This window comes from Phodopus roborovskii, unplaced genomic scaffold (assembly GCF_943737965.1).
Source record: "Phodopus roborovskii unplaced genomic scaffold, PHOROB, whole genome shotgun sequence".
Taxonomy (NCBI): domain Eukaryota; kingdom Metazoa; phylum Chordata; class Mammalia; order Rodentia; family Cricetidae; genus Phodopus; species Phodopus roborovskii.
Window position 1 is genome coordinate 9,724,817 of NW_026126563.1, and position 24,718 is coordinate 9,749,534.

General features: G+C 50.7%; 1 protein-coding gene across 2 annotated transcripts in view; it reads right to left on the reverse strand.

Moving 5' to 3' along the window:
• Positions 1-3,256: 3,256 nt before the first annotated feature.
• The window catches only part of St8sia5 (ST8 alpha-N-acetyl-neuraminide alpha-2,8-sialyltransferase 5), a 59,086-nt gene continuing 37,624 nt past the window's right edge, over positions 3,257-24,718 (reverse strand). For both annotated transcript variants that reach the window (XM_051202097.1, XM_051202096.1), the window contains 6 exons: positions 24,381-24,473; positions 16,220-16,306; positions 12,043-12,187; positions 9,410-9,522; positions 7,950-8,042; positions 3,257-3,741 (listed from right to left, as the gene is read on the reverse strand). In XM_051202097.1, the coding sequence (XP_051058054.1) occupies positions 3,273-3,741; positions 7,950-8,042; positions 9,410-9,522; positions 12,043-12,187; positions 16,220-16,306; positions 24,381-24,473 (1,000 nt within the window). In that variant the 3' untranslated portion in view covers positions 3,257-3,272. The remainder of the gene's footprint in view (positions 3,742-7,949; positions 8,043-9,409; positions 9,523-12,042; positions 12,188-16,219; positions 16,307-24,380; positions 24,474-24,718) is intronic.

The window sequence follows — 24,718 nt, forward strand, 5'->3', positions numbered from 1 at the left end:
CGTCAAGGACGAGACCGGAGGCAATGTATGCTGCTAACCTTCAGGACTCAGACTTGACCTTTCTGTTCCTCCTCTCCTGCTCCCCCTCTCCCTGGTAACCCGGAACATGGTCTTCAGAGCCATCCACACACCGAGCTCCTGTGAGTGTCTAAGATGGGTTTCTTTTAGCATCGATGTGCCCACTTCTGGTGAGAACCAGAAGGGCATCTTCAGCCCTCACGTCTCCTCTGGCACAAAGGGAACACAGTAATTCACAGCTGAAGTCCACAGGAAGTTCTGCAGTCTCTGCTTCCTCCCCGGACTCAGGGATACCTAGGGTTGTCCCGTGCAGTGGCAGCAGCATCAGAAGGTTCCAGAAACCAGCCTGATCTTGAGCCTCCTCCCTTTCTGCGTGCCTAAGCACTGAGTTACCTACTTGCTGCGGCTGCCTCCTTTCAAGCCCGGAGATGCATTTAGCTCAAAGGCAGACACAATAGTTGCTTGGTTTACGGGGAATGGATGTCTCTAAATTAGAAGCTAACAGTCTGCATTGAGCTATGAGATGAGGCAGAGAGGGCCCACGATCAATGTCCACGCCTCTCTGGGCCTTTGATAAACGTTACACATACTGACTACGGCAGAGAGCAGGAGTCTGGGTGAGGCTCAGGCGAGCCTCTCGTTTGCCATGAGCCCAGGGGCAAGTCACTCACGCTGTCACTCAACACGGACCCTCTTCAGCACCTCTCCTTGCTCCAAAATATAGAGACGGCCTTAGTTCTCCTCCAGGGCAATAAGTGCACCAGACATCAAGACTGGTATAGAGGGCATGGCTGGAGAGAGCTGCTAGCAAGCAGAGGCTACATCCCGGGCCCCAGGTTTGAAGTGCAGCCTGGAGAGTTCTGCAGAGCCCTCCCCTGGAGGGGGAGGCTTGGCCATGAGCAGGTCACTGGGTCTCAGGGTTCACCTATACCATATTAGCCTCTTTACCTGACGGGGCCTTGTAGTAATGACAGGACAGCGTGGTGAATGGGGAAAGTGGTCAGTGTAGGGCTACCAGAGCGGGAGTACAATGGCACAGCAGTTTAAATAGTAACTGCTGTTTACGACTTAGAGCCACACATCATGGGTGTCCCCCAGCTGTCACTGTAGAGACCTTACGAGTCCTTTCTAAGCCTCTAATTGAAGAGATAAGGAAACTGACGCCCTGAGGGACAGAGGAATCTGCCTTGAAATTCATAGGCAGAAGTCCCGCCATAAGTCAGAAGGATGTCCTAAGGCCCTCATACATGGGCACGGGATGGATCTGGGTGTGCCGTTCCCAGTTTCTGCGGGGGTTCCCACTAGGGCAGGTTCTAAGCACCCTCAGCTAAGGAGACCCTGGTGTCAGGCCAGGCTGATGCCCACCTGCAGTACACCTACTCCCCCGGTAGGGGGCTTTGTCCCCGTAGACATTCTAACCACTGAAATCATTCGTCTAGGTCTGTCTCCTTAAGTGAGACAAATCTGTCTTCATGAAACCTTCCAGTTCTGGAATTCCGTGGTTTTAGGTGTGGATTCAAATGGATCATTCTCAGAACTCCCTCCTTGGCAGAAATAGCCAGAGCCCAGAAAGCCATAAGCACACGTGTCCTTGTGTGGTCGTTCCTGTTTTACCAACATGTACGGCCCTGTATGTTTCTGCATCTGCTCCATGACCTCACAGCCCTGAAGACTATGGTTCTAGGCCTCCCTGGGTCCTCACAGTCAGTTGGAACTCAGAAAGACAGAATCCAGACAGCTGAGTGTGGAATGAGCTCCAGGCACCTGCAGGCCAGAGCCCAGATGAAGCAGGCTCAAAAAATCATCAGAGGAGGAAACTCAAATGGACCAGAAGCCTTGGGGACAGCTTCAGTTGGGTCTGTCCTGGTACCTACAAAGTGAGATCGTGTGGATGGGATGGCCTGGGTGTGGTTTTTTCACAGCTGTTCCTCTGAGTGGCGTGCCGGGCTGGAATGTAGATGTGGTCTATCTGTCTTTCCGCAGAACTCAGAGATGACACCTCTGTCAAGGAGTCATACCCTACCTAAACAGACCAGATCAGAACAGGCTAGAAATCTAGATCTAGATCTAGAAATGTCTAAAGGAGGGAAGGAAGAAAGGAAGGATGGGAGAGGAAGAGACAGATGGAGGGCACTCAGACATTCCCCACACAATCCACAATTCCACGAGGTCACCAACAGTGACCATGGCCACCACCACACTGGAAATAGACAGGAGGAAGGAGCCTCAGATGCAGATGATGTATGAACTCTCAACCTAGGCACAGCTGGGTTCCCTAGCCCCAGGCCTGGTGAATCCCTGTGTCTGAAGGCAGCAGGTGTGTGTGCTGTGCATGCCCCCTTCACATAGAAACGGGGGGGGGGGGTGATGTCAAAGCCCCAGCTAGCTGCCATCCACTGGGCTCAAGTGACAAGGAGCTTTCCAGCTGACAATTTCCTATTCGGGAAGAGTTTAACAAGATTCTGCAGTAGTCAGGAACTTAAAGAGGCACAGATCTTTATAAATAACTCTTGATTAAAACGGAGCTGAAAATAGGGAGACAGAACAGGAGGCAAACCGCTAAGCATTTACTGAGTCGATAACATCGGCTTGGAGATCTTAGTGCAAATGGCTGGTCTGGGTTTATTTCCTTCTTGTCAAAGGTTAGATGCTGGAACCTAGAGACACCAAGGCTGTGTGTGTCCAAGGACTGTTTCAAGGGGGCGTGGCTCTCTGCTATTAGAGTCTCGGATGATGCTGACAAGGGCCTTGATTAGATATCCCTGAAGCCTTTTGGGTTCAGCCAGGAAACATGGCCACTGTTTGCTCCCTAGACGGGCTAACCCCTGAGCCCTGAGATTCTGGGTGGTGATTCGTGGCTGAGTCCCTGGTATGAAACTTGGGCAGCCAAATGTCCGAATGAGACCTGGACTGTGCTCTCTCCTGTTAAGTGACTGTCTCACCCGCTAGTCTATCATCAGCAGGGCCTGACTTAGCTGCAAGCAGGCCACCATAGTTCGTGTTCTCTGGGAAGTTGAAACTGAATGGAAATGTGCTTATGAGGTCCCGACCTTGGAGAGTGCTCCAGCAGCTAAATGGAGGCACAGGGTGGAGGTTCAGAATAGAGCTGACTTTTTTTTTGCATGGGTTCTGTCCCTGTCTTTCTCCCCAGGATCCAAACACAACCCTAAATCCTTAGGTAGCAACAAGGGCAGGGCCAGGGAACCCTGAAGGGAGGCGGAAGGGAGCCAAGACACCCATGATGAGCCTGACTGTCAGCCGTAATTGCAGGTGCCTGTGTGCACTTGGAGGATGCCGCGGCTGTGCAGGTGAAGGAAGGCGAAGATCTCGGAGGGCATGGCGTGGAAGCCGGGCTTGGGCTTGACGTTGTCGTAGTAGTGGTGCGTGATGTGGAAGCCTGAGGGGTTCATGGGGAAGGCCCAGAAGCCGAACAGGTGCACCTCCTCGCAGAGCTCCAGCGCCGCGGTGACCAGGATGAGCCCAGTGCTGATTCGCTTTGCGCGCACACCCAAGCTGAGCCAGTAGCGCGTCACACTGGACAGGTACAGCGGGTGGAAGAAATAGACCTGCTGCTGTGACCCGAAGTCGTCCAGCAAGTACTTGACGCGGAAGGACACGAGGGTATTGCGCATGGTATAGAACGCAGGCAGCAGCACCGAGGCATTCTTGTAGATCTGCAGCACCCTGAAGAAGGGTCTCCGCCACTTCTCCAGCTTGTGGAACCTGCAGGGTGGCAGAGTGAGCAGCAGCAAGCCCTGTGCATCCTCGCAGCCCACGCTCCCCATCTCATCCACTGCCCCAGCCGCGCCCTCTCCCATCCCCTCACCTCACTCTAACACCACCCCAAAGCCTCACCTCCCACCTTTCACCCCCATCCCCTCCGGGCTCACAGTGCTTCCTAGCTTCCCCTCTTCAGCATCCTTTCCCTACCTTTACACATTTATCATTTGTTTGCTTGCTTGCTTGTTTATTCATGGAGGGGGGCATGTGCCACAGAGCAGGCGTGTGGAGGTCAGAGGACAGCCTGCCAGAATTTCTCCTTCCATCATGTGGTCCCTTGCCATTGTGCACTGTGAAGAAGTATCACACTGATTGCTTTAATAAAAAACTAAACAGCCAATAGCTGGGCAGGATTTCCATGCACAGAAGGTGCTGGGAAGAAGAAGGGTAGAGTTGCGAGGGGCTGAGAAGGAAGCATGGCATGTTGGAGAGTAAGTAACAAGCCATGGACCTAGAGTAATAGAAATGGGTTCATTTAAGTTTCAAGAGCTAGCTGAAAACAAGCCTAAGCTATCAGTTGAGCTTTCATAATTAATAAGTCTCTGTGTTGTGATTTGGGAGCTGGCTGGTGACAAATGCTGCCCAACATGGGGCACATACATCCACAAAAGACCTGAGACAGCTCCTTAAAAGGTTCCAAACACAGTTTCCTAGCCCTGTAGTCTCTCATGCAGGCCACGGTATGGAGACACATCTCCCAGCTGCTGCCTGTGGGTTAAGGCTAAGCCGTGTGGTGGTTTAGGTTGAGCTCATGCAGACAGAAAAGGTTTCAGATATGCAGTAAAGCAGGTTCAGACAGGAGAAAAACCAATAAATAAGTTATAGTGTATTTTAGAAATATGTATGGGCTTTAAAAAAAAATAAAGAATGGGTATGGACAGTCACAGAAAAAATGGTTTATAAAATAATAAGGTAAAGTCTTTAAAGAAAAAAATAAAATAACCTAAAAAGGAGAGCTGTGTAAAGATTGAAAATATACAGAGTATGGATCCTGTATGATGTTATATTGATTTTAAATCTTTTGATTGCTGATGAGCAGACAATAGCTGCTAAGAGACATTTGATTATAAAAACTACTAAATTAAATCAACCTACATATTTTTAAAATGTCTTAATTTCAAAATGGAAATAAAAAATATTTATTGTTGGGTAAGAGGTAATGCTTTAGCTTCTACAGGAAATGAAAGACTGTAGATTCAAGGTTGAGAGAGATCAGGTTAGATCAAGGATAACCCCCTGAAAATCCTGGCTACAGACATAAAGAAATAAACCAAAAAAAAAAAAAAACCTACAAGACAGGTTGCCTATGTTTTACCTGCTCAAACATAAAACAAAAAAATCATCTTTGGCTGGCTTGTGTACAGCACACAGTCCACACTTGTGTTAATGCAGGTATGGGCGTTACCTTTGAAAGTGTGTGTGTTTTCAGAGCAGGGGACCAGACGCTAGTGAAAACAGGTGACCCAGGTGATCCGGCCTCTCAGATGCCTCTGTTGCAGTTCCCTTAGAGCTCTGCATCCAGAACAGCTTCAAGGCTGCTGGCTGAGGTGGTCCAGCCTCACAGACTCTTTTAGCCAGGACTGCAGATAAGCCTTGGGCTTTCCCATTGCACAAAGACTGGACAACAAATATTATAGCTAGTTTTCCCAGGACCTGAGCATTATCTTAATTTTTTCAGGTTCCCTAAAGATGCCTTTATCCACAGATGATAGGAAGCAGTCTGGAGAATACAATGACCACATTCCCAAGAGGTAGGGGTGGGTGTTTTTTGGTTATTCAATGGGTTATGGATGTTTGTATTGTTTAGCGGGGGATATACAAGTATAGAATAAAAAGACAACTATTAACATCATATATTTTACATTAATACGGATTTTGGTGTATTGATACAAATGTATTTTTGTTACACTGAATGTATGTTTCTACTCTTGTTTGGGGTATTGAGAAGCTCTTTAAAATTGTGATATATAACCATGAAATACAGGTTAGTAGTTACTCATTTATAATAATGAAACTTGTAATCATTATTACGTATATTTTCAAAGTTAAACAGATAGACTTTAAATAGGTAGATGGTCTTCAAACACTTCAAAGATCTACAGAATGTGGCATTTAAGATGCTTTAATAACATAAGGCTCTTCATGACAGTGAGACACATCTGATCCTGGCATCACTAATTTACTTCAGAAAAAGATGATGAGCATTGAAGAAACTCCAATTGGAGTTTACTTTCTTTGTGGCAAGGATAGCCATGTGGGCAATAAACTGCCCTTGCCTTGACTGCTGACAGTACGCTGCCCAAACTGGACAAGCAGGACACACAAAAAAAGGTGACTGCCAAACTGCCAACTCAAAGTAAGTCAATCCTTCAAAGTCCTTGCTTTACAGAAAAGTCTGTCAGATATCCTAGGCTCATAGGCCGAAGATGGATGCCTCAGTGTCACAGAGGAACCCTGGGTGACCGTCCAGGCAGTCAGATATCTGTCTTTTTGTAAGTGGTTTGCACTGTACTTCCTACTTACTCAGATAATATCACATCCTTCTGGGGTCTTTGGTGGAATTGAGTACTAGATAGTTACAGTTACAGTTTTCTTTAGCTATGATAGGAGACAAATTAGGTACAAAACTTTGGACTCATCAAGAAAGGATAGATAATGAAGGATTTTCTCTAAATTTGCTAAATACAAATGGACTGGGCATTGTAAATGTAATTCTTACTTGATTAGTGTTCTTGTTGTATATAGTTTCATTTGTAAAGTTCATACCTTTCCTTCCCATTTAGACAATTGTTCTTATTGTATTTTGTTTTACTGTGTTATAGTTAAAACCTTTCTTTTTTCATTTAGACAAAAAGGGGGAAATGTTGTGGAATAGTCTTTTAATACACTGTGGAAAAAGTGTAACTCTTACTGGACTGATAAAAAACTGAGCACTCAGTAGGTCAGCAGGGTTCCCAGGCACAGTGGATGCTGAGCAGAAAGGCAGGGTTGCAAGGAGGCAGGGAGGAAGCATGGCATGTAGGAGATTTGGTGACAAGCCATGAGCCTCAGGGCAGCACACAGAGTAATAGAGGTGGGTTAATTTAAGTTATAAGAGCGATCTAAAAACAAGCCTAAGCTATTGGACATGATTTCATGATTAATAGTAAGTCTCCATCCATGTCATGATCTGGGAGCTGGCTGGTGGGACAGAGAAAGGCTTACTATAGCCCTGGAGATTGAACTCAGGTTGTCAAAATGAGCAAGCAGAGCCTGAGCACTGAGCCATCTCAGTGATGGTATTTTTGGTACATGGGCACAGGAAAGGAGACAATAGGGGCCGAATTACTAGTGTGGGGCTACAGAGAAACAGTAGCACTCAACTTAGAGGGTCAGGGCAGACGAAGAAGGCACAGAGGCCTTGGGTCATGGAGCCTCACATCTCCCCTCTGCTGTTTCCCCTAGGACTGGGAGTGACCATCTGACCCGCCTTCTGGTCTGGCTAGGCCCCTCCTAGCACCTTGGCTTCTGCCTACATGTCCTTTGAGGTGACCATCTGTCCCTCTGCAGCTCTCTCTGCTGTTTGAAGGCTCCTGGCTATTGGCATCCGATGCAGTCTAGCAGCTCCTCCCTTCTCCAATCCCTCTTACCCACCGTCAGCCAGACTGACTGTGTGCAGCTTTAGGGTTTCAATGCACTAGCTCCTGCAGACCTCTCAGGCAGACCCACAGAGGACAGCCAAGTGAGACCTGAGAGCTTTGTAAAATCACACCCCCATATCTGGACATGGCCTGCCCCCAGCCCACATGAAGTGTCCCTGACCACCTCTAGGCAGTCATTGCTCAGACCTGCACTACCCAAAAGAAACACACTGCAGATCCCATGTATTGAATTAATAAGAAATGGGGGGAGTTATTAAAAGTAATTTTCATATTTTATTTAACCAAATGTAAAAATACTGTCATGTAGCATGTGATTAATGTAGAAAATCAACAAGTTGTGTTAAATCCCTTTGCTTGTACTAAATCTTTGACACCCAGTGAGTGCTTCATGGACACAGTTGGCACATCTCAATCAGGACCAACCATATTCCCAGTGCTGAGTGCCCAGTGGTTGTGGGTGACCGGTGGCCACCAATAAAAGAGCACAGGTCTAGGAAGAAGACCACTGACCTGTCAATTATGATGCTGGGGTTCACTGTGACAACATCTGTCTTCTCCCCCACATCTGCGGCATACTCCCCTGAGATGGGGGGCAGGTTGCACCTGCAGGGAGACAGCCTCACATAGTTAGGTGGTCAGTCATCTTCAGGTGGCTGGGAGTGGTGAGGGGAAGGAAAGGCTGAGATTATAGGTCAGAGAGAAGCCAAGGCCCCCAGCTGGCCAGGACATCTATGACTGGCTAAAGCAAAGGTCCTTCTTCCCTGTATCAGAAACAGAACATCAAGAAGCTCCCATCTTGGCCTCATTGAAACTATTACCAAAAACATGTCCTTGAAAGCTGTGGCTGTCCCTGGGTCTCTGGGATGGTACAACATTAAGCAGAGAGGTACAGAGGAATTCCCTTGTCTGAGGACTCAAGGCTACTTTGAGGAAGCTTTAGCTAAGGGCAGGAATTAGCAAAAGTCAGCTGGAAGGACCAAATACCTGTGGGATACTCAAAGACACCCTTTGGAAGTGTGACACTGAGGTACAAAGTTGCAGAAGTGTGCAGTGTGGCTGCTGAAATCCCCCGAGGCAGGGATGTGGGGTCACCACGGCAACAAACCCCTAACCTCTAAAACTAGGTAGCATGTGCCTTAATTAGCAGAAGGGACACTGTCGCGGAGAATATGCTAAGGATCCTAAGATAGGAAGGCAACTCTGGATTATCCAGGTGGTCCAGGGAAATTACAAGAGCCTTTACAAAAAACACGTGATGACAAGGTAGTCAGGGTTCTCTAGAGGAACAGAACAGGTAGGTAGATAGACAGACAGACAGACAGATTTTATTAGAATGGCTTAGAGCTTGTGGTCCAGCTAGCCTTGATGAGTGGACAAGAGAGACCCCAAGAAACACTGTGGCAACTTCTTCATGTAACCATGTTTCTTGGGGTCTTCCAAAATTAGCATAAGTTCAGAACTAGTATCCCATAGACCTGGAAAATCTAATGTTTCCTTTCCCCTAGTGTACAGTTACCCTTGGGAGAGCCCATAGGTGCCTAACGAGGACAGCAAGGGTTCCCACAGGAAAAGAGGGGCCTGCCACATAAGAAAGGAGAAAGGCAAAGTCCCCTCCCCAGCTCAGTTAGAGCCTGGCTGAGGTGCACATGTCACCTCCTCCCACCAGGATTTGTGGTGGGAGGGGAATGGGGATTTAGGTTCACTGTCAGTTCTACGGGGATGTTAGTTTTAGGGTCTCTGGTCCAGAATACCATTAGCTCTTCACGTGCCCCACCTCCATTTTGAAAACTAGAAACAATGACCCCAGAGTCCAACAACCCGTTTAAAAGTACAGTGCTAGAGGGGTAAGAGGTCTCCAAATTATGAAGATGTGCTTAAGATGTCAGCAGAGGACAGGGACCAGGGTCAATGGGGTGGGGGGGAAGGACTCAGAGAGGAGGGCCATGGAGGCAGCGGAACATCTCCCTCACCGGAAGACAAAGTCGGCACTGTTGATCTCCTTCCCGCAGCCGCTATCCTTCAAGATGCCGCCGTTGCCCACCACAGCACACTTCTTAAACTGAGACCGGTAGTAGGGCATTTCCTGAAGAGAAACATGCACGGTGTCACAGCCGATGCCACCCACCTTCATCTTAGGCTCCCACCTCTGCTTTAAAAAAAAAATCCCCTCTATGAGCTCTACCCAACGAGGCAGCCTTGTCTGGAATGTGAGAGGAAACTTGAAGATGAGGAGGAGGCAGAAGAGACTTGCTACATTGGACGACTCCTGCCTTTTGTGTCTGTAGGCCTGCTTTACCCCCAGCACCCACCAGCAAACCAATCACTGAAGGTACCACACTGCATCAGGAATTAGGCCCTCTGTGGCACACTTGAGTCTGTGACCCACTTTCCCTGTGAGCACAGGTCCAGGGTACCAGGACAGGCAGGGCACTGGGGTCTCAAATTCAATAGGGGGAGAGACAGAAGGAGCTACAGCAGTCTTAGGAAAAGTCATTGAGGGGGTTCTAGTGTTTCCCTTGAATATGTCCTAAACGTGTGCAAAGAATTGTCTGGAAACAGCCATTTCTGGGCTCCTTCCAATAGCCACAGAATCAGAACCTCTGGGAAGGCAAGAGGCTGGAAAGCTAGCCCTTTAAGACCCCAGAGACACCACTATGTTATGGCAAGCTGCTGTGTACCATGACTTGGGATCTGGAAAATGATAGCCATGGGCCACATCTGGTCTGACTCCTGTTTTTGCATGGCCAGCAAGCTGAGAGTAACATTTATATTTTTAAATGGTCTGTAGCCACTCAAATAAGATGTGTGACATGTCTTCCTGATGTTTGTGCCACTGAGACAAAGGCTCCTCCTTCGGTTTCCCCATGATCATGACCACTTTCATGCTGGGACCATGGTGGCAAGTGGCGATGGTGATGATGTGCCCTACAAAGCTATTTACTGTCTGGCCCTCTACAGAGAAAGATGTGGAAACCCTGTGGTAGCTCCTGGCCTCAGCAACCCATGCCCTGGCTCTCCAAGGACCCGCAGGCCAGCCCAGGCTACGTCACATGCTGCTGTGACCTGCTTAGGGTGGAAGTTTATGTGATACCTGCTGTGAAAGGCTCGCCTAGTGAAGGCGGCTCAGCACCAGCACTGTGCTGTAGCTCAGTTCATTCCCTGAGTTCAAATCTTGCCGGATCACTCTGGTACCAGCAACAGGGTGTACAGAGAGACTCTGGTTTTACCTTTGAGCACCTACCCTGACCCACTAAAACATGCAGGGCATCCCAGAGCTCTGCTTCCAGACATAGCCATAAACACACCCTTGCCACCCACCTCTCAGCCGAAGCCACGCCACACCAACATCACAGAATCCCCCCGCCCTGCCCGAGCCAACCAAAAGTACAATTTCTGCATCCCTTCCCCCAAGAGTCAAGAACTTGGATCTGCACCAGCGATCAGCCTTAGAGATCTGAATGGGTCATGGGTGAGGACCCCTGACTATGTAGCCCATGGACAGGGAACCACTATGCTATCACTGACCAGCCCACCTTCATACAACATCTCTCACATCGTAGATGCATTATGAGCAGCCAGACCTATGACTTCTCTGAATCCTTGTGTCATAGATAGACACTGAGACTCTAAAGAGAGGAAAAAAATCACCCAAGTGCAACACCAACAACTGGCCAGTTGAGATGTGCCCACCGGAACAGTAATGGCAAGTCCGTTGTGGAGACAACTAACCATGTTCTAACTGGAACTGAGTCCCACTACACAGCAGAGAATTCACGTCTCATACTACAAACCTGCTCAAAAGGTCATGGCTGGGGAGGTCTGAAGGCCTATGAGGAATCCATCACTGTTGATGTGCCCATCAAATTGCCTTCTAATAATTATGTGTATCCCTAAGTGCCGAGGCCAGCTTTGCTCAGAGATGCTGCTTTTGCAGTGGGCAGGGTGTGTAGTTGCAGATATTAATAACTAGACAAAGTGCTGAGAATAAGTGACAATTTGTGGACAGACATAAACGGGATATTACACAGCACCTTCTCCAAGGCTCAGGGTGCATTGAGGGAAGGAGAGAGGGCTTGAAGGAAGGGCCATAGGACAGGGTGGAGTGTGGTGAGATGCTGTCTCCTAGGCATCTGGCAAGGCTTGCTGGTGGCACTCTTGAATTCACAGCAGCTATGATTACCACATGAGACTGGACCAATCAAACACTGTTATGGAATGGGGATGGACTTACGAACCCCAGCTCTCCCTGAGGATCTACATAGGGAAGGCATAATAAAATCAATCACTATATATAAGTAATACATGCTAAGAAAAAGCATTCTTACACAGTGACCCCAAGGTTATGTGATGTGGCTGAAATTCAGGCCTGACTCTGTCCTGGGCCTGCTTTCTGATGTTCATCTGCCTTGTGCCTGCCTCGGGTGAATGATCAAGCTCTCATTAATCCCTCTTCTAGATAGCTGTGGAACGCCCTCAGCACATAATGGCCGAAGCAGAATTGTAACGTGGTTTTTTTTTTTTTTTTTTTGGCCCAACTCATACAAACCACAGCTAGTTGGCATTGACCACCGTCTCCCTCCCAGACCACATGTCGGGGGCGCACCTTGGGAAACATTTGGAAGATCTCCTTATTGATGTGGTAGAAGCCACTGGAGTCCACCTCATACCTGAGATTCGTCTCTACCGGAGTGTTCTTCTGGGTAGTGAAGAGAAAGCCAGGGGCATTGCAGCACCTGGATAAGGTGGACCTGTGAGGCATGGACAAGGGGTGACCCTGGGCCCAGCACAGAGGGGACCCCTCCCTTTCCATCCCATTCCTCCCCACGCCCTCAGCGCCCTCCTGGCACCTGGGCCTTTCTCTCTCTAGGGTCCAGGCTAGCTAGCTGCCTACTGGAAAGCTCCAGCTTGGCCACAGCACAGAGTAAACACATGCGCATCACCTGCCGGTAGTTCTCGGTGCCTGGTTAACGCCCAGGCAGTTACATCAGCAACCCCTGCCTCCAGGTGGCTTTCTCTTGCCTCTCTTCTTCCTGTTGCCTCTTTCCTGCTCTTTCTCTGCGTGTCTGCCCCCTCCCCTTCCCCCAATAAACCTTTTGCACTAACTCGGTTGCGCATGCATGGCATGTCTACTTGGCACGTCTACCTTGTCAGGACCCACCAAAAGGTACCCACTTCACCTTTCTCTTGGTTTTTTGTTTGCTTGCTTGTTTTGTTTTGTTTTTTGAGATAGAGTTTCTCTGGGTAGCGCTGGCTACCCTGGAACTGGCTCTTGTAGACCAGGCTGGCCTTGAACTCACAGAGATCTACCTGCCTCTGCCTCCCAAGTGCTGAGGTTAAAGGTGTGTGCCACTACCGTTTGGTCTTTTATTATTATTATTATTATTATTGTTGTTGTTGTTGTTATTATTATTATTAATTACACCTGCCTTCTTAGGCTGGAAGCAAAGCCAGATACCAGGCCCTGAACCACTCTAACCCTCACATAGCACTCATCACGGGCTTGTTCAAACCACCCTGTGCCATGCCAGCCAGGCCTTGGCCCAGGCCCACTTGGCAACAGCAAGTCTCCCCCACAAGAGTTCACTGCTCCAGGACATGCTCCTCGTACCCCCGTCCAGAAACCTGAAGCCAGGGCTCTTTGGGAGGGTCTCGGCCCCCATGGCCAACACTCAACAAAAATCTCCCCTTATTACACAAAACCAAGGCCTGTGTGTTCACCAAAAGTGTCACACTGGTCATTCAGCTTAGGGAGAGGGCAGGGCCAGATTAGGGACGCTGGGTTGGTGCCAGATGCCTTCCTATAGGAAGTGGAACATGGTTTCTGAGATACTGTTCAGGAATTCAGTTTAGAAAGAAAAGGGGGGGGGAAGAGGGAGGAAGGAAGGAAAGTCCTGACATTTTTGTCTCAGAAACACTCAAAGCAGAGCTCCAGAGGGGTTACAGGTTACAGACTAAAAGGGGGAAGAAGGAGGAGGAGGAACCTTGAGAGAAACAGGACTATTGAAGAAAACCAACCTGCTTTTTTCTCTGCTCCAGGACTTTCCAAGGCTTTTGAAAGGATGAGATCCTGGGCAATCTTGCTCCCTGTTTGGAAACTTAATGGGCTCTGGTTGTGTCCCTGGGCACAGATCACTGCCTCCTTGGGTTGGACTAGGGTACACACAGCCCCAGGATCAATCAATCCCCTGCGGTGTCCAGGGAGCACTGGGGGATGGACCTCCATCTCTACAGAGCCCTGTGATGATCCAGACAAAACCCTATAATCACACACACACACACACACAGAGCAGGCCCAGAAGGCATCTGGAGTACACACAGCTCCAGGCAGCCTTGGGGGATGGACCACCTTCTCCATAGAGCTGAATGATGACCAGGACAGATCCAAGAGGAGGTCCAGAGTGTTCTCATGAGCTCCAGGGTGGAAAAATGAGTTGGCACTAAGCATCCAGAGGCCTGGACTCTGTTTTCTGCTCCGTGGCCAGCAGCTGTGGGCCCCAGGAGGGTGTCTTTCTGCTTTGGGGCTCCGTTTCTTCATGTGTAAAATGCAGAGGTGACTGTTTCTGACCCTTTGTAATTCTGGGGCTCCAGATTGTCCCAGCCAAAAGGTTAAATGTAAAGGTTAAATGACTTTTTATGATTTCACATCTTGCTGAGAAATCTTCACAGGCTGGCTGCTAGACTAGAGTAGTGGGGAGTTGGATTTTACAATGTGCCTAAGGCTTCCAAAGAAAGGCTGAAGCCTGGCAAGTGAGGAGCCTCGGGTCAGCATTAAAACCATCATCTGGTTTATAATTATAAACCAGACCTTTAAGTTCTGCAATGCAGAAACGCTCCTGGCTGCCAACTAGCGAACACCCCGTGTGAAACAAGCTGACACATGGTAAGTTTGCACACAGCAGGGTGGAGACAGCTGCTGTTTCGGGGTCCCCTCCCCACCCTCCATAGCTGAAATGCCAACATCTCACTCCTGTACTGTACAGGTTCCCACCCACCTGGATGGAGAAACTCTCCATTTTCCAGAAGTTTGAAGTGAGAGACAACTAATGGTCCCGAGGGCTTTCTGTTCAGAACACAGCAAGGTCCAACGTCACCTTCTTTCCCTACACCTAAACCCACTTCATAACCCTCAACCCAGGGGGTCTCTGTCCCTCAGCCTCACCTCAGAGAGCTGCCTCCAAAATGGAGCCCTGTGCTTCCCTTGAGAAATCATCTCCTATCAGGCCAGCATTGTTTTAAAAGGAAGTCTCCCCTATGACACCTCTGTTCCAACTCAGCCTGACCCACATCCTTGCACACCTCACTGGCTTATTCTACGAATCAGCTTCCATGTGTTCCAAGCCTCCCCTGCCCTGAGGCCATGCAGAAGGAAGAGCATGAAGTCGTACTTCGGTGGTGGGGGGAGGGGGCCAGATCCTGGGTGTTTTTCCCAGGCCCACTAGAACATTCAAGGCAGGCAGATCTCGTCCAACCAGGGCTAGGATTCTGAGGCTTCTCCTGCCTGCCCTGGGCTCATTATATCAAATAGTTACATTTCTAAACCCATGCTGCTTCAATGCTAACCCCACACACCTATTAACTCAGCACTTGGGAGTTAGAGGCAGGGGTAAGGGTTTGAAGCCAGCCTAGGCCACACAGGTAGACCCTGTCCAAAGAGAGAAAGAGAGAGGAAGGGGAGGGGAGGGGAGGGGAGGGGAAGGGAGGGGGAGGGGAGGGGAGAAGGGAGGGAAGGAGAGGGGAGGGGAGGGAGGGGAGGGGAGGGGAGGGAGGGGAGGGGAGGGGAGGGGAGAAGGGAGGGAAGGAGAGGGGAGGGGAGGGAGGGGAGGGGAGGGGAGGGGAGGGGAGGTGAGCGGAGGGGAGGGGAGGGGAGGGGAGGGGAGAAGGGAGGGAAGGAGAGGGGAGGGGAGGGAGGGGAGGGGAGGGGAGGGGAGGGGAGCGGAGGGGAGGGGAGGGGAGGGGAGAAGGGCACCGCAGAGCAAACTTCCTGGCCTGGAATCACCACAAACTGAAAGGAAGTGTCAATAAAGAAAATGCAAGCACTTGGTGACACCCACTCCCCACAGCCTCCTGTGTAGGATTCCCTCATGTCACTGGCTCCTTGACATTTAAACTTGAACCCGAGTTGACTGAAAGTCAGCTTGGACACCAGGGCCACATCAGTTTCCTAATGTAAGGTCTACCTGCCCTGGAATGATACTGCAAGCTGGCCGGAGGCTAGCCGTGGAGAAAACCCAAAAAGTTCATCATTAAAGGAAAAGCATTTGTGGATGCCTCGCATCTGTTTGGTTCCCCTGAGAGCCTGGAAATGTAGCTACCGCGTCTCCCAGAGCTTACTATCTGTTCATTGTGGCCAGAGAGCAATTCAAACACCCAACAGCCAGGCTAGGACATCAGACAGAGGCAAAATAAACACAGGGGCTCCGGGAGGGTGGGGAAAGCCACTGTCCCAGAGGGGACGTGAGGACAATGAGGACAGAGGGCTACGGAAGGACCTTAAGCAAAGACCTCACTCCTAGGAGACTTAGTGTACACCAGCCTGAGCTAGATGTAACAGCCCAACCGTGTAAAGCTATGGTAAAGACCACTGCAGAGCAGGGGAGGGCCACTGGCTGACCAGGTGCTGGCCTTGTTACTGCTCACATTCCTGAGACCCTGAGGGCCAGCTCCAGGCAGGCGCCCACTGAGAATCGGGTGTGGGTGTCACAGATGATGGCCATCTGAAGAGGTGGCCGTGGGAACCCATGCTGCGGGGGGGGGGGGGGGGGGCAGAGGACGGTGCATACTTGAACAGGCTGGCTTCAGAGCTATCCATTGCCCACTTGCAAATCTGGAGGCTCTTCCATCTGTCAAACAGGTCAGACTGCTTCACCCTGCGGGGGCAGTGGACAGAGGGCAGATGAGAAGGTCAGATGGCACCGTGTACGTGGCCCCTGCCTCCAAAGACCCTCTCCTCCCCGTCCCCAGACGCCATACCAGCAGCTGCTGTGGTACTTTCCTTATTCTTGATGTGAGGGTAATCCCTGGGGGAAGTACATGAGCCCAAGAGCTGCCCTTGGTGTACAAGCTGGACAGAGTCAGCCACCCCTCAGCCAGCCAGCCACTGTCCCCACCCTAATCGTGCCTGGACTAAGCATCAGACCCGAGTCTTAGAGCCAGCTCAAAGTATTCAAGCAAGCTGACCCTAAGCTAAGCGCCCAAAGATCTCACCCAGGCTTGCCCCTCACTCTCGCCTCTGGAACCCCACCCTACCCCTGCTGGTGTGGCCCTCAAAGTGTGGCATGTTTCCCGTTTCTGGGAATCTGCAGGTATACAGCCTCCCATGTCCAGTTGTGGCCGTGCATGCCCCTAATGCCAGCACTCAGGAGACTATGCATTCAAAGCTAGCCTGAACTACACGGTGAGTTCCAGGCTAGCCTGCACTAGAAAATGGGACCCTATAACAACAGCAACAAAACCCCCACACCCACACACAAACTCAGTAAAAACCCTTCTTAGTCACGTCATGTCTACAAGCCTCAACCGCTCTCACCTGGGACAAGCCCACCTTTCCCATGTGCTTTCCCTCAAAGGCCAGCGCCATCCCCTTAGAAACCACAGTCTACTAAGGAAACAAGACCCCTTCCAGATAGAGTGCCTGCCCACACCCTGCACTGCACACAGCACGGGGCTCCCAACCGTGGCTCCCCCTTTCCAAGGGTAGGTCCAGAGAAGACAGACTTGAACCTCTCTGAACAACTCCAGGCCTTCCGATGCGGGCTGTTCCCACGCTCACTCAGGAAAGGGTACAATGTCTACACAGAGGTGATTTTCCCCTCCCACTGAAACCCACAAAAGAATTAGTATATAAATTATAAATTCATCATTACATATTTATAAGAGTACATTCTGAAAAAAGTCTCAACACCGGCAAATGTAGACACTTGATAAATGTGATTGGTTTGTTGAATGAATGAATGAATGAATGAATGAATGAATGAAATGAATGAACTAAATCAAAACTGAAAATGAGGGAGCTGAGTGTTGTGATCACACACATACTTGTTACCCCAGCACTTGGAAATCTGACATAAGGGGATTTCAGGTTTGAAATCTCCCTGTGTGCACGGAGATCCCAGAACAACAACAAAGACATGTTGGAAACAGATGTAGGCTGCCTTGTCTGGGAGTGGTAAATGCTATGAAGGAAAGTTGAGCAAAGGGCTGGCACATGGTTACTCAGAAGGAGTTTCTCGAGGTGGGGAGCCTTGCACAGAATCTGGAAATGTAAATGTGAGTCACGTGCCTATCTGGGGACAGTGTAGCTCAGTCAGAGTGTCAAGGCAGAAGCATGCTTGGTAGCTAAAGAAAGGAGCCCTCTCCTCCTGCTGAAAGCAAGCCAGCCTTGCTTCTTTCCCAAACCTCCCAGGGGACATCCACACCCACACTCGGAGGGAGGGAGGGAGGGAGGGAGGGAGGGGAAGGAGGGAGGGAGGGAGGGGAGGGAGGGAGGGGAGGAAGGGACAGAGGGAGGGATCATTTAGACTAAAAGGACCAAAACCCCTCTCACTCAAAGTGTAAATCATTTCCAGGCTCTTAAAAGGCAGATGTAATTTTAACAGCCTTGTCTTTTGCAGTGCAGGGTCTAGAGACACCGACTGTAGTTGATAGGGAACCCATAAAGAGCTAGAGCTAAGCATGTAGTTGGATTAGTCTGTTTTCTGTTGTTAAAACAAAATACTTGAGGCTGGGTGCTTTCAAAGGAAAAAACTATTTTGTTCATAGTGTTAGCCTCTGGCAAGGGTATCTATCAAAAGCTATCAACACACAAGGCAGAAAGCTTAAGAGAGTTAGGAGTTAGATTTAACCTTTTATGGAAACGTTTTATTGTTGTTGTTTGGTGTGTGTGTGTGTGTGTGTGTGTGTGTGTGTGTGTGTGTGTGTTTTCTTGTCCAGAAGCCAACACCAGCTGTCTTCCTCAGTCACCACTTCATTTTGGGGGACAGGGCCCCTCACTGGATCTGGAGCTCATCAATTCAGCCAGAGTAGCCAGCCAGAGGAGATCCATGGGTCCTCATGTCCTGACCCTCCAGCACTGGAGTTTCAGGTACACATCAGCACACTTAGCTCTTGTGTGGGTCTGGGGCTCCTAACTAAACCTCATGCTTGTGTGGTTTTACCAATTGAGCCATCTCCTCAGCCTTGCAACCTAGTCTTGAGGGAAGTTGCTCATTCTGTGAGATCATCTTTAATCTAAGGGTGATGCCCACAGCGATCTTATTGCCTCCCTCTGGGCCTCACTTCTTAAAGGCCCCCCACCTCAAGCCTCTACCACACAACCCCTCGGGGTTAACCACACCCAAACCACAGCACCCTTAAGCAGGGAAGATGTGAGAGGGGGTGGGGTGGGCCTGAGGGAAGGAAATGGAGTCCTCGCCTACCAAAGTAGAAGATCTATGAGCGGGAATCCAAAGGATGGGATCCAGGACGAGCATGCTGGACCTGGACCTTTAGTGCTATAAGCTTTGGGGTCACCCTTATCCCGGTGATGACCTCACTGCCCTCCCTCGCTCTCCCAAGTCTCCCAGGGCCTACTGCGTTTGCCTACTGTCCACTCTCATGAACTTCCTCCGCAGCTTGTTCTTTGTACAAGTGCTGGCTCAGTCCCCTCCGTGTCTGCGGTCCCTGAGCTCAGGGCCTGACTTCACTGAGCCCCGACCTGGCAGAGCACACAGACTTTTGAAAGTCTCCTGCAGCTGAGCTTCGTGAGGCATGAAGGACCTCCCAGCCCAGAGAGGGGGGCTCTTTGCCTGTGGCCACGGCTCCAAGCTGTTCTGTTTGGTCTCTTTGCTGGACTCTGACCAAGTCCAGGCCAGAACGGGAGGGAAGGGACCCAGGGAAGCTGGCACGGGAGTTCTCAAGCAAAACCCCCAGGTAGGTGTGGACATGGGCAGCAACTGAAGGTTTGATTCAAAAGACAGAGACACTCACATGACTAGAATCAAACACAAATAATTTGAAGAAGAATCAGCCACTGTCATGGCAAATAATCACAGACTGATTCCTCGCATCTCAGACAGCGACAGAAAGCAGGTCACTTTCCCCGCGGGGGTTTTCCGGCTGACTGATTTCTTTACGATTGATTTGAGAAATTTTGGATCAAAATTACTCCTACGGGAATCACACATCTCCTCATGTCCTGACTCTCTGTGTGCCTGAAGGGATGTGTGTACATGCACCCAGCTGCCTCCATTCACAGATGGGATTTGATCTTTTTCCTATTATGTGGGTCAGTTCTGCTGTGATCCAGGTTGTGGGATGAGGCTGGAGCTCAGCAGAGTCCAAGAGAGCCCAGATAGCATCAGCACTACCTGGATAGAACCAGTCTCTGAGCTCTCTGGCATCTGCCATGGGAGACACACTAGCCCTCACTTTGGGAATTACTCAGGAAAGAGGGTTGGCACTGGGCTTACGTCCCTGTCACAGCTGATACCCCGTGAATGGCCCAGTCTTGCCTTTACCCCTTCCTATACTTCCACAACTCAAGTTCCCAGACAGGACAGTCGCCGTGGAAGAGAGCATCTAAGCAAGACTGACTACACCTGAGGCTGCCAGCTAGGATTGCTGTCCATCCCAGGGATCCATCCTGAGGGATGAGACAAGGTGTCCAAAGACAGATGAGAACTAATTCAACGGTGGAACGACCAAAACACCAGCAAAAAGGAGCCCATGACTATGGACAACGGTGGTCACAGGCACAGGGGAGTCTGAGATTTCTCTTTACATTCCCACCAGCATTTGTAGGTTCAAACCCAAGTACCCTGGTAATTTAGAGTCCTCATCTGGTCTCTAAACACCAGCTGTAATGGGAAACTCTTACTGGCTGAATTGTGCCTCCCCAAAATTCATTTGTGGAAGTCCTAACCTCAGGGTGACTGTATTTGCAGAAGGGAGTCTTCAGAGTCAAAACTATGGGGGCGGGGTGAAGTCACTGGGGTGTGCCCTGGTCCAGTAGGACTGGTGTTCTTGTAAGAAGAGAGTGAGCCACAAGAAAGCATGGCCTTGAGCAAGCCAGGAAGGGAGGCCCTATGGCCCCCACTCATCGTCCTCTGGAACAAGGTGGAAACGACGGTTCATCTGGGGTTGAAGAGACGGCAAACGTGAAGAGTGGAGTTCGGATCCCCAGAATTCACTTAAAATGCTGGGTAGGCATGGTGGCCTGCCTATAATTCCAGCTCAGCAGGCTAAGACGGGGGATTCCTGAAGCATGTGGGCTAGCAAGATTAGCCAATCATTGAGTGAGTTCTGGGGTTGACTGAGACCCTGCCTCGATGAAGCAGAAGGAAGGGCAATGGAGGGCGAATCTTGACATCAGCATCTGGCCCCCAGCGCATGTGCACACAAGTACAAAAATAAGTGGAAAAGAAAAGAAACTAACTGGCTTCATAGTGGAATCTGGTGGTGACGGGCTCACAGAACTGATGTAGGCATCAACGACATCACACAGAAAGCCTGTAGGAAGGCGGATGGGAAGCTATGAAGGCGGCCAGTTCATGCGCTTCCTTGGCACTTCCTGTCCAGACCTGGAAGCACCCATGAAGAAAATTTTGCTTTCTAATTTGAACATTAACTGTCTCCCCTTTGAAAACTCCGAAGAATGCTGCCAACAAAAGTTCTCTGGGAACCCAGGCAAGCATGAAAAGGTCTCAAATATTTTAAATCTGAGAGAAGATAGTTTAGCTCCTGGCTGAGGTCAGGCGTTGTCTTGAAACTCCTTAGAAGCATTCTAAAATGTCTATCAGACCACACCCTTATGTACTTCCTAAATGCTGCCCACAGGGTCCCTCTGTCCTCAGAAAAGTACCCAGGTGCACCATGAATCCTCTAGTGCCACAGTTCCCGTCTCCCACACACATGCTGACCCACAAGCTACTCTGGCCCTTCAGAGCTAGGACCCAGCAGGGCCCTCCCTGTCTCAAGGCTTCGTCCCTTGTGGAATCTTCTTGGCCTAGTTAACAACTATCACCCCACACTCCAGAAGTCTCTCCACCCATCCTCAGCAAACCCTTGCCTGGCATCACCTGCCCTAGATCAAGTTCCCCCATTACCTTAAGAGTTCGTCTCCTAAGAGTTACTCAGTCTGTTTCCCCGCTGGGCTATGGACTCCCCAAGAGCGTCGCCCACAGTGTTGTGTGCTCAGTGCGGTGCAAAGTAGACAAGGGAGGTAGGCTTCACTCTACTGAGTATGACTGGGCCATAACCAATACAGATAACCCAACTGGGCTATCTCAGTCCTGCATATGGAGCCCGCTAGTTTGGACCTTACATGTCTCCTAAAGGCCTATGCCTGTTTCTCGGGGTGATGCTATGGAAGTCCTCAGGGTCACTGGGACTTGTCCTTGAAGACACTGATGGGAACCGGGTCTCTTTCTCTTTCTCCTTGGTCATGAAGACAGCAGCTTTATTCTCCCTCCAGCTCCCTGTGATGGCGTGCTACCTCAACACAGCCACCAAGTTATTGCATTGTTATATATCCAGTACAGCGATGGGAAGTTCGCTGGCACAGGTTCTGTGATTAACTCAGAAAAACTCCCGTTGCCGTAGGAGAAAGAAATGGAAGGAAAGAGAATAGAATATCCACACCTACTGAGAGCCACTTTTCACCTGCTCTCTCTGTTACAAACTACTTCCGCTGGTCAGCAGCAATGCCGAAGGAGTAGGTAGCACAGCCTCTGTTTTATAAGTTAGGAAAGGCTCAGAAAAATTAAGTAATTTGCCTGATAATTAGAGCTGACAAGGCCCAGAATCAGCTTTCGGTCCCCGGTCTGCCTACACTTTTCTCCATGACTCACACTACCTGGCTTCTACCTGCCACAGACAGAGTCCTTGGGATAATGTCAGGGGCCACAGTCCATAGAAGCATCCAGCAATACCTCTGTATGAATCTGACTTTGTCCACATCCAGATGTAATGTTTTCAAATGAATTCTGATCCTGACGTAACTATAGTCCAGATTCCACTATGGAGGTCTCATGGATTCCTGGGAGTTGTAACAAGACTCAAGTGAATACCCAGCTATGAGGCTCAGGCCTTCCTTCCACAGACTGTGGGGGCGCTGTGGGTGGCGGACTGTGGGGGCGCTGTGGGTGACGGACTGTGGGGGCGCTGTGGGTGACGGACTGTGGGTGGCGGACTGTGGGTGATGGACTGTGGGTGATGGACTGTGGGGGCGCTGTGGGTGGCGGACTGTGGGGGCGCTGTGGGTGACGGACTGTGGGGGCGCTGTGGGTGATGGACTGTGGGGGCGCTGTGGGTGACGGACTGTGGGTGATGGACTGTGGGTGATGGACTGTGGGGGCGCTGTGGGTGATGGACTGTGGGTGGCGGACTGTGGGTGATGGACTGTGGGGGCGCTGTGGGTGACGGACTGTGGGTGATGGACTGTGGGTGATGGACTGTGGGGGCGCTGTGGGTGATGGACTGTGGGTGGCGGACTGTGGGTGATGGACTGTGGGGGCGCTGTGGGTGATGGACTGTGGGTGGCGGACTGTGGGTGATGGACTGTGGGGGCGCTGTGGGTGATGGACTGTGGGGGCGCTGTGGGTGATGGACTGTGGGTGGCGGACTGTGGGTGATGGACTGTGGGGGCGCTGTGGGTGGCGGACTGTGGGGGCGCTGTGGGTGATGGACTGTGGGGGCGCTGTGGGGGGGCGCTGTGGGTGATGGACTGTGGGGGCGCTGTGGGTGGCGGACTGTGGGTGGCGGACTGTGGGGGCGCTGTGGGTGATGGACTGTGGGTGATGGACTGTGGGTGATGGTCTGTGGGGGCGCTGTGGGTGGCGGACTGTGGGTGGCGGACTGTGGGTGGTGGACTGTGGGGGCGCTGTGGGTGGCGGACTGTGGGGGCGCTGTGGGTGGCGGACTGTGGGGGCGCTGTAGGTGACGGACTGTGGGGGCGCTGTGGGTGGCGGACTGTGGGTGACGGACTGTGGGTGATGGTCTGTGGGGGCGCTGTGGGTGATGGACTGTGGGGGCGCTGTGGGTGATGGACTGTGGGTGATGGACTGTGGGTGATGGACTGTGGGTGATGGACTGTGGGTGATGGACTGTGGGGGCGCTGTGGGTGATGGACTGTGGGTGATGGTCTGTGGGTGATGGACTGTGGGTGATGGACTGTGGGTGATGGACTGTGGGTGATGGACTGTGGGTGATGGTCTGTGGGGGCGCTGTGGGTGATGGACTGTGGGTGATGGACTGTGGGTGATGGACTGTGGGTGATGGTCTGTGGGGGCGCTGTGGGTGGCGGACTGTGGGTGATGGACTGTGGGTGATGGACTGTGGGGGCGCTGTGGGTGATGGACTGTGGGGGCGCTGTGGGTGGCGGACTGTAGGATAGGTTGAAATAGGGGGTGCTCCTTTGCCATCTCTGTAAAAGCGTGTCGAAGGAATCTCCACACAGAGATGTTGTTTGTGCACAGACACTCTGGAAGGATATACTGGGCCTCCAGGAGCTAGAACTTGGAGTCTGTGAGACAGAGATACTTCACCACATACTATTTTTCAACACTTGGATTCCCCATCACGTAAAGAATTAACAAATCAAAACTTCCAAAGAAATTAAAACAGTAAAAGACAACATCAAGTGGGCAAGGCTTGACCCAACAGTACAAAATACTGAATTCAGGTCAGGTACTCCCAGGCCTCTCGGATTTCCACTTAGCAGGAACCCTGCAAGGACAACCGAGGAGCCTGGTAACTGAGCTGGGGAAGTCCACACCCAGTCAGCAGAGGAGAGCTTGCAAGCCTGGCCTCTGTTATTAAACAGCTTCCAGGCCTTTCTAATGCCAGTGGAAGATGTAACTTTCAGGTTCTGACATCTACCCTGTGTGTCTCGTTTCCTTCAGATCTGAGGTCTACCCACCCACCTCCGCATGCAACCGTACCCACTCCCGGCCCAGGCACACTCACATGGACAGCACCTTCACGTCCAGGATCTCCTGTCTCAGCTCCAGGCATCTCGTGGAGTTAAATTCTAAAGGCCCCTTGTAAAATTCAAAGTACCTGAGAACCGACGGAGACAACAGTTACACAGAGAAGCATCCCAGGGTTTCTAGGACCTGTCAAGGGTCCTTCAGACAGAAGGAACTCATCCTAGTCCAACAAATAAAGCAAACCAACCCACCCCATCACAGGCCCCAGTAGGGGGCTGGCTCTAGTAGAAGCAACCACACTGCACTCACTGGAACAAAGCCTACTTTGGCCAACACGGAATGGCAGGCACGGTTTCATTGCAAGGCTGTGAGGGA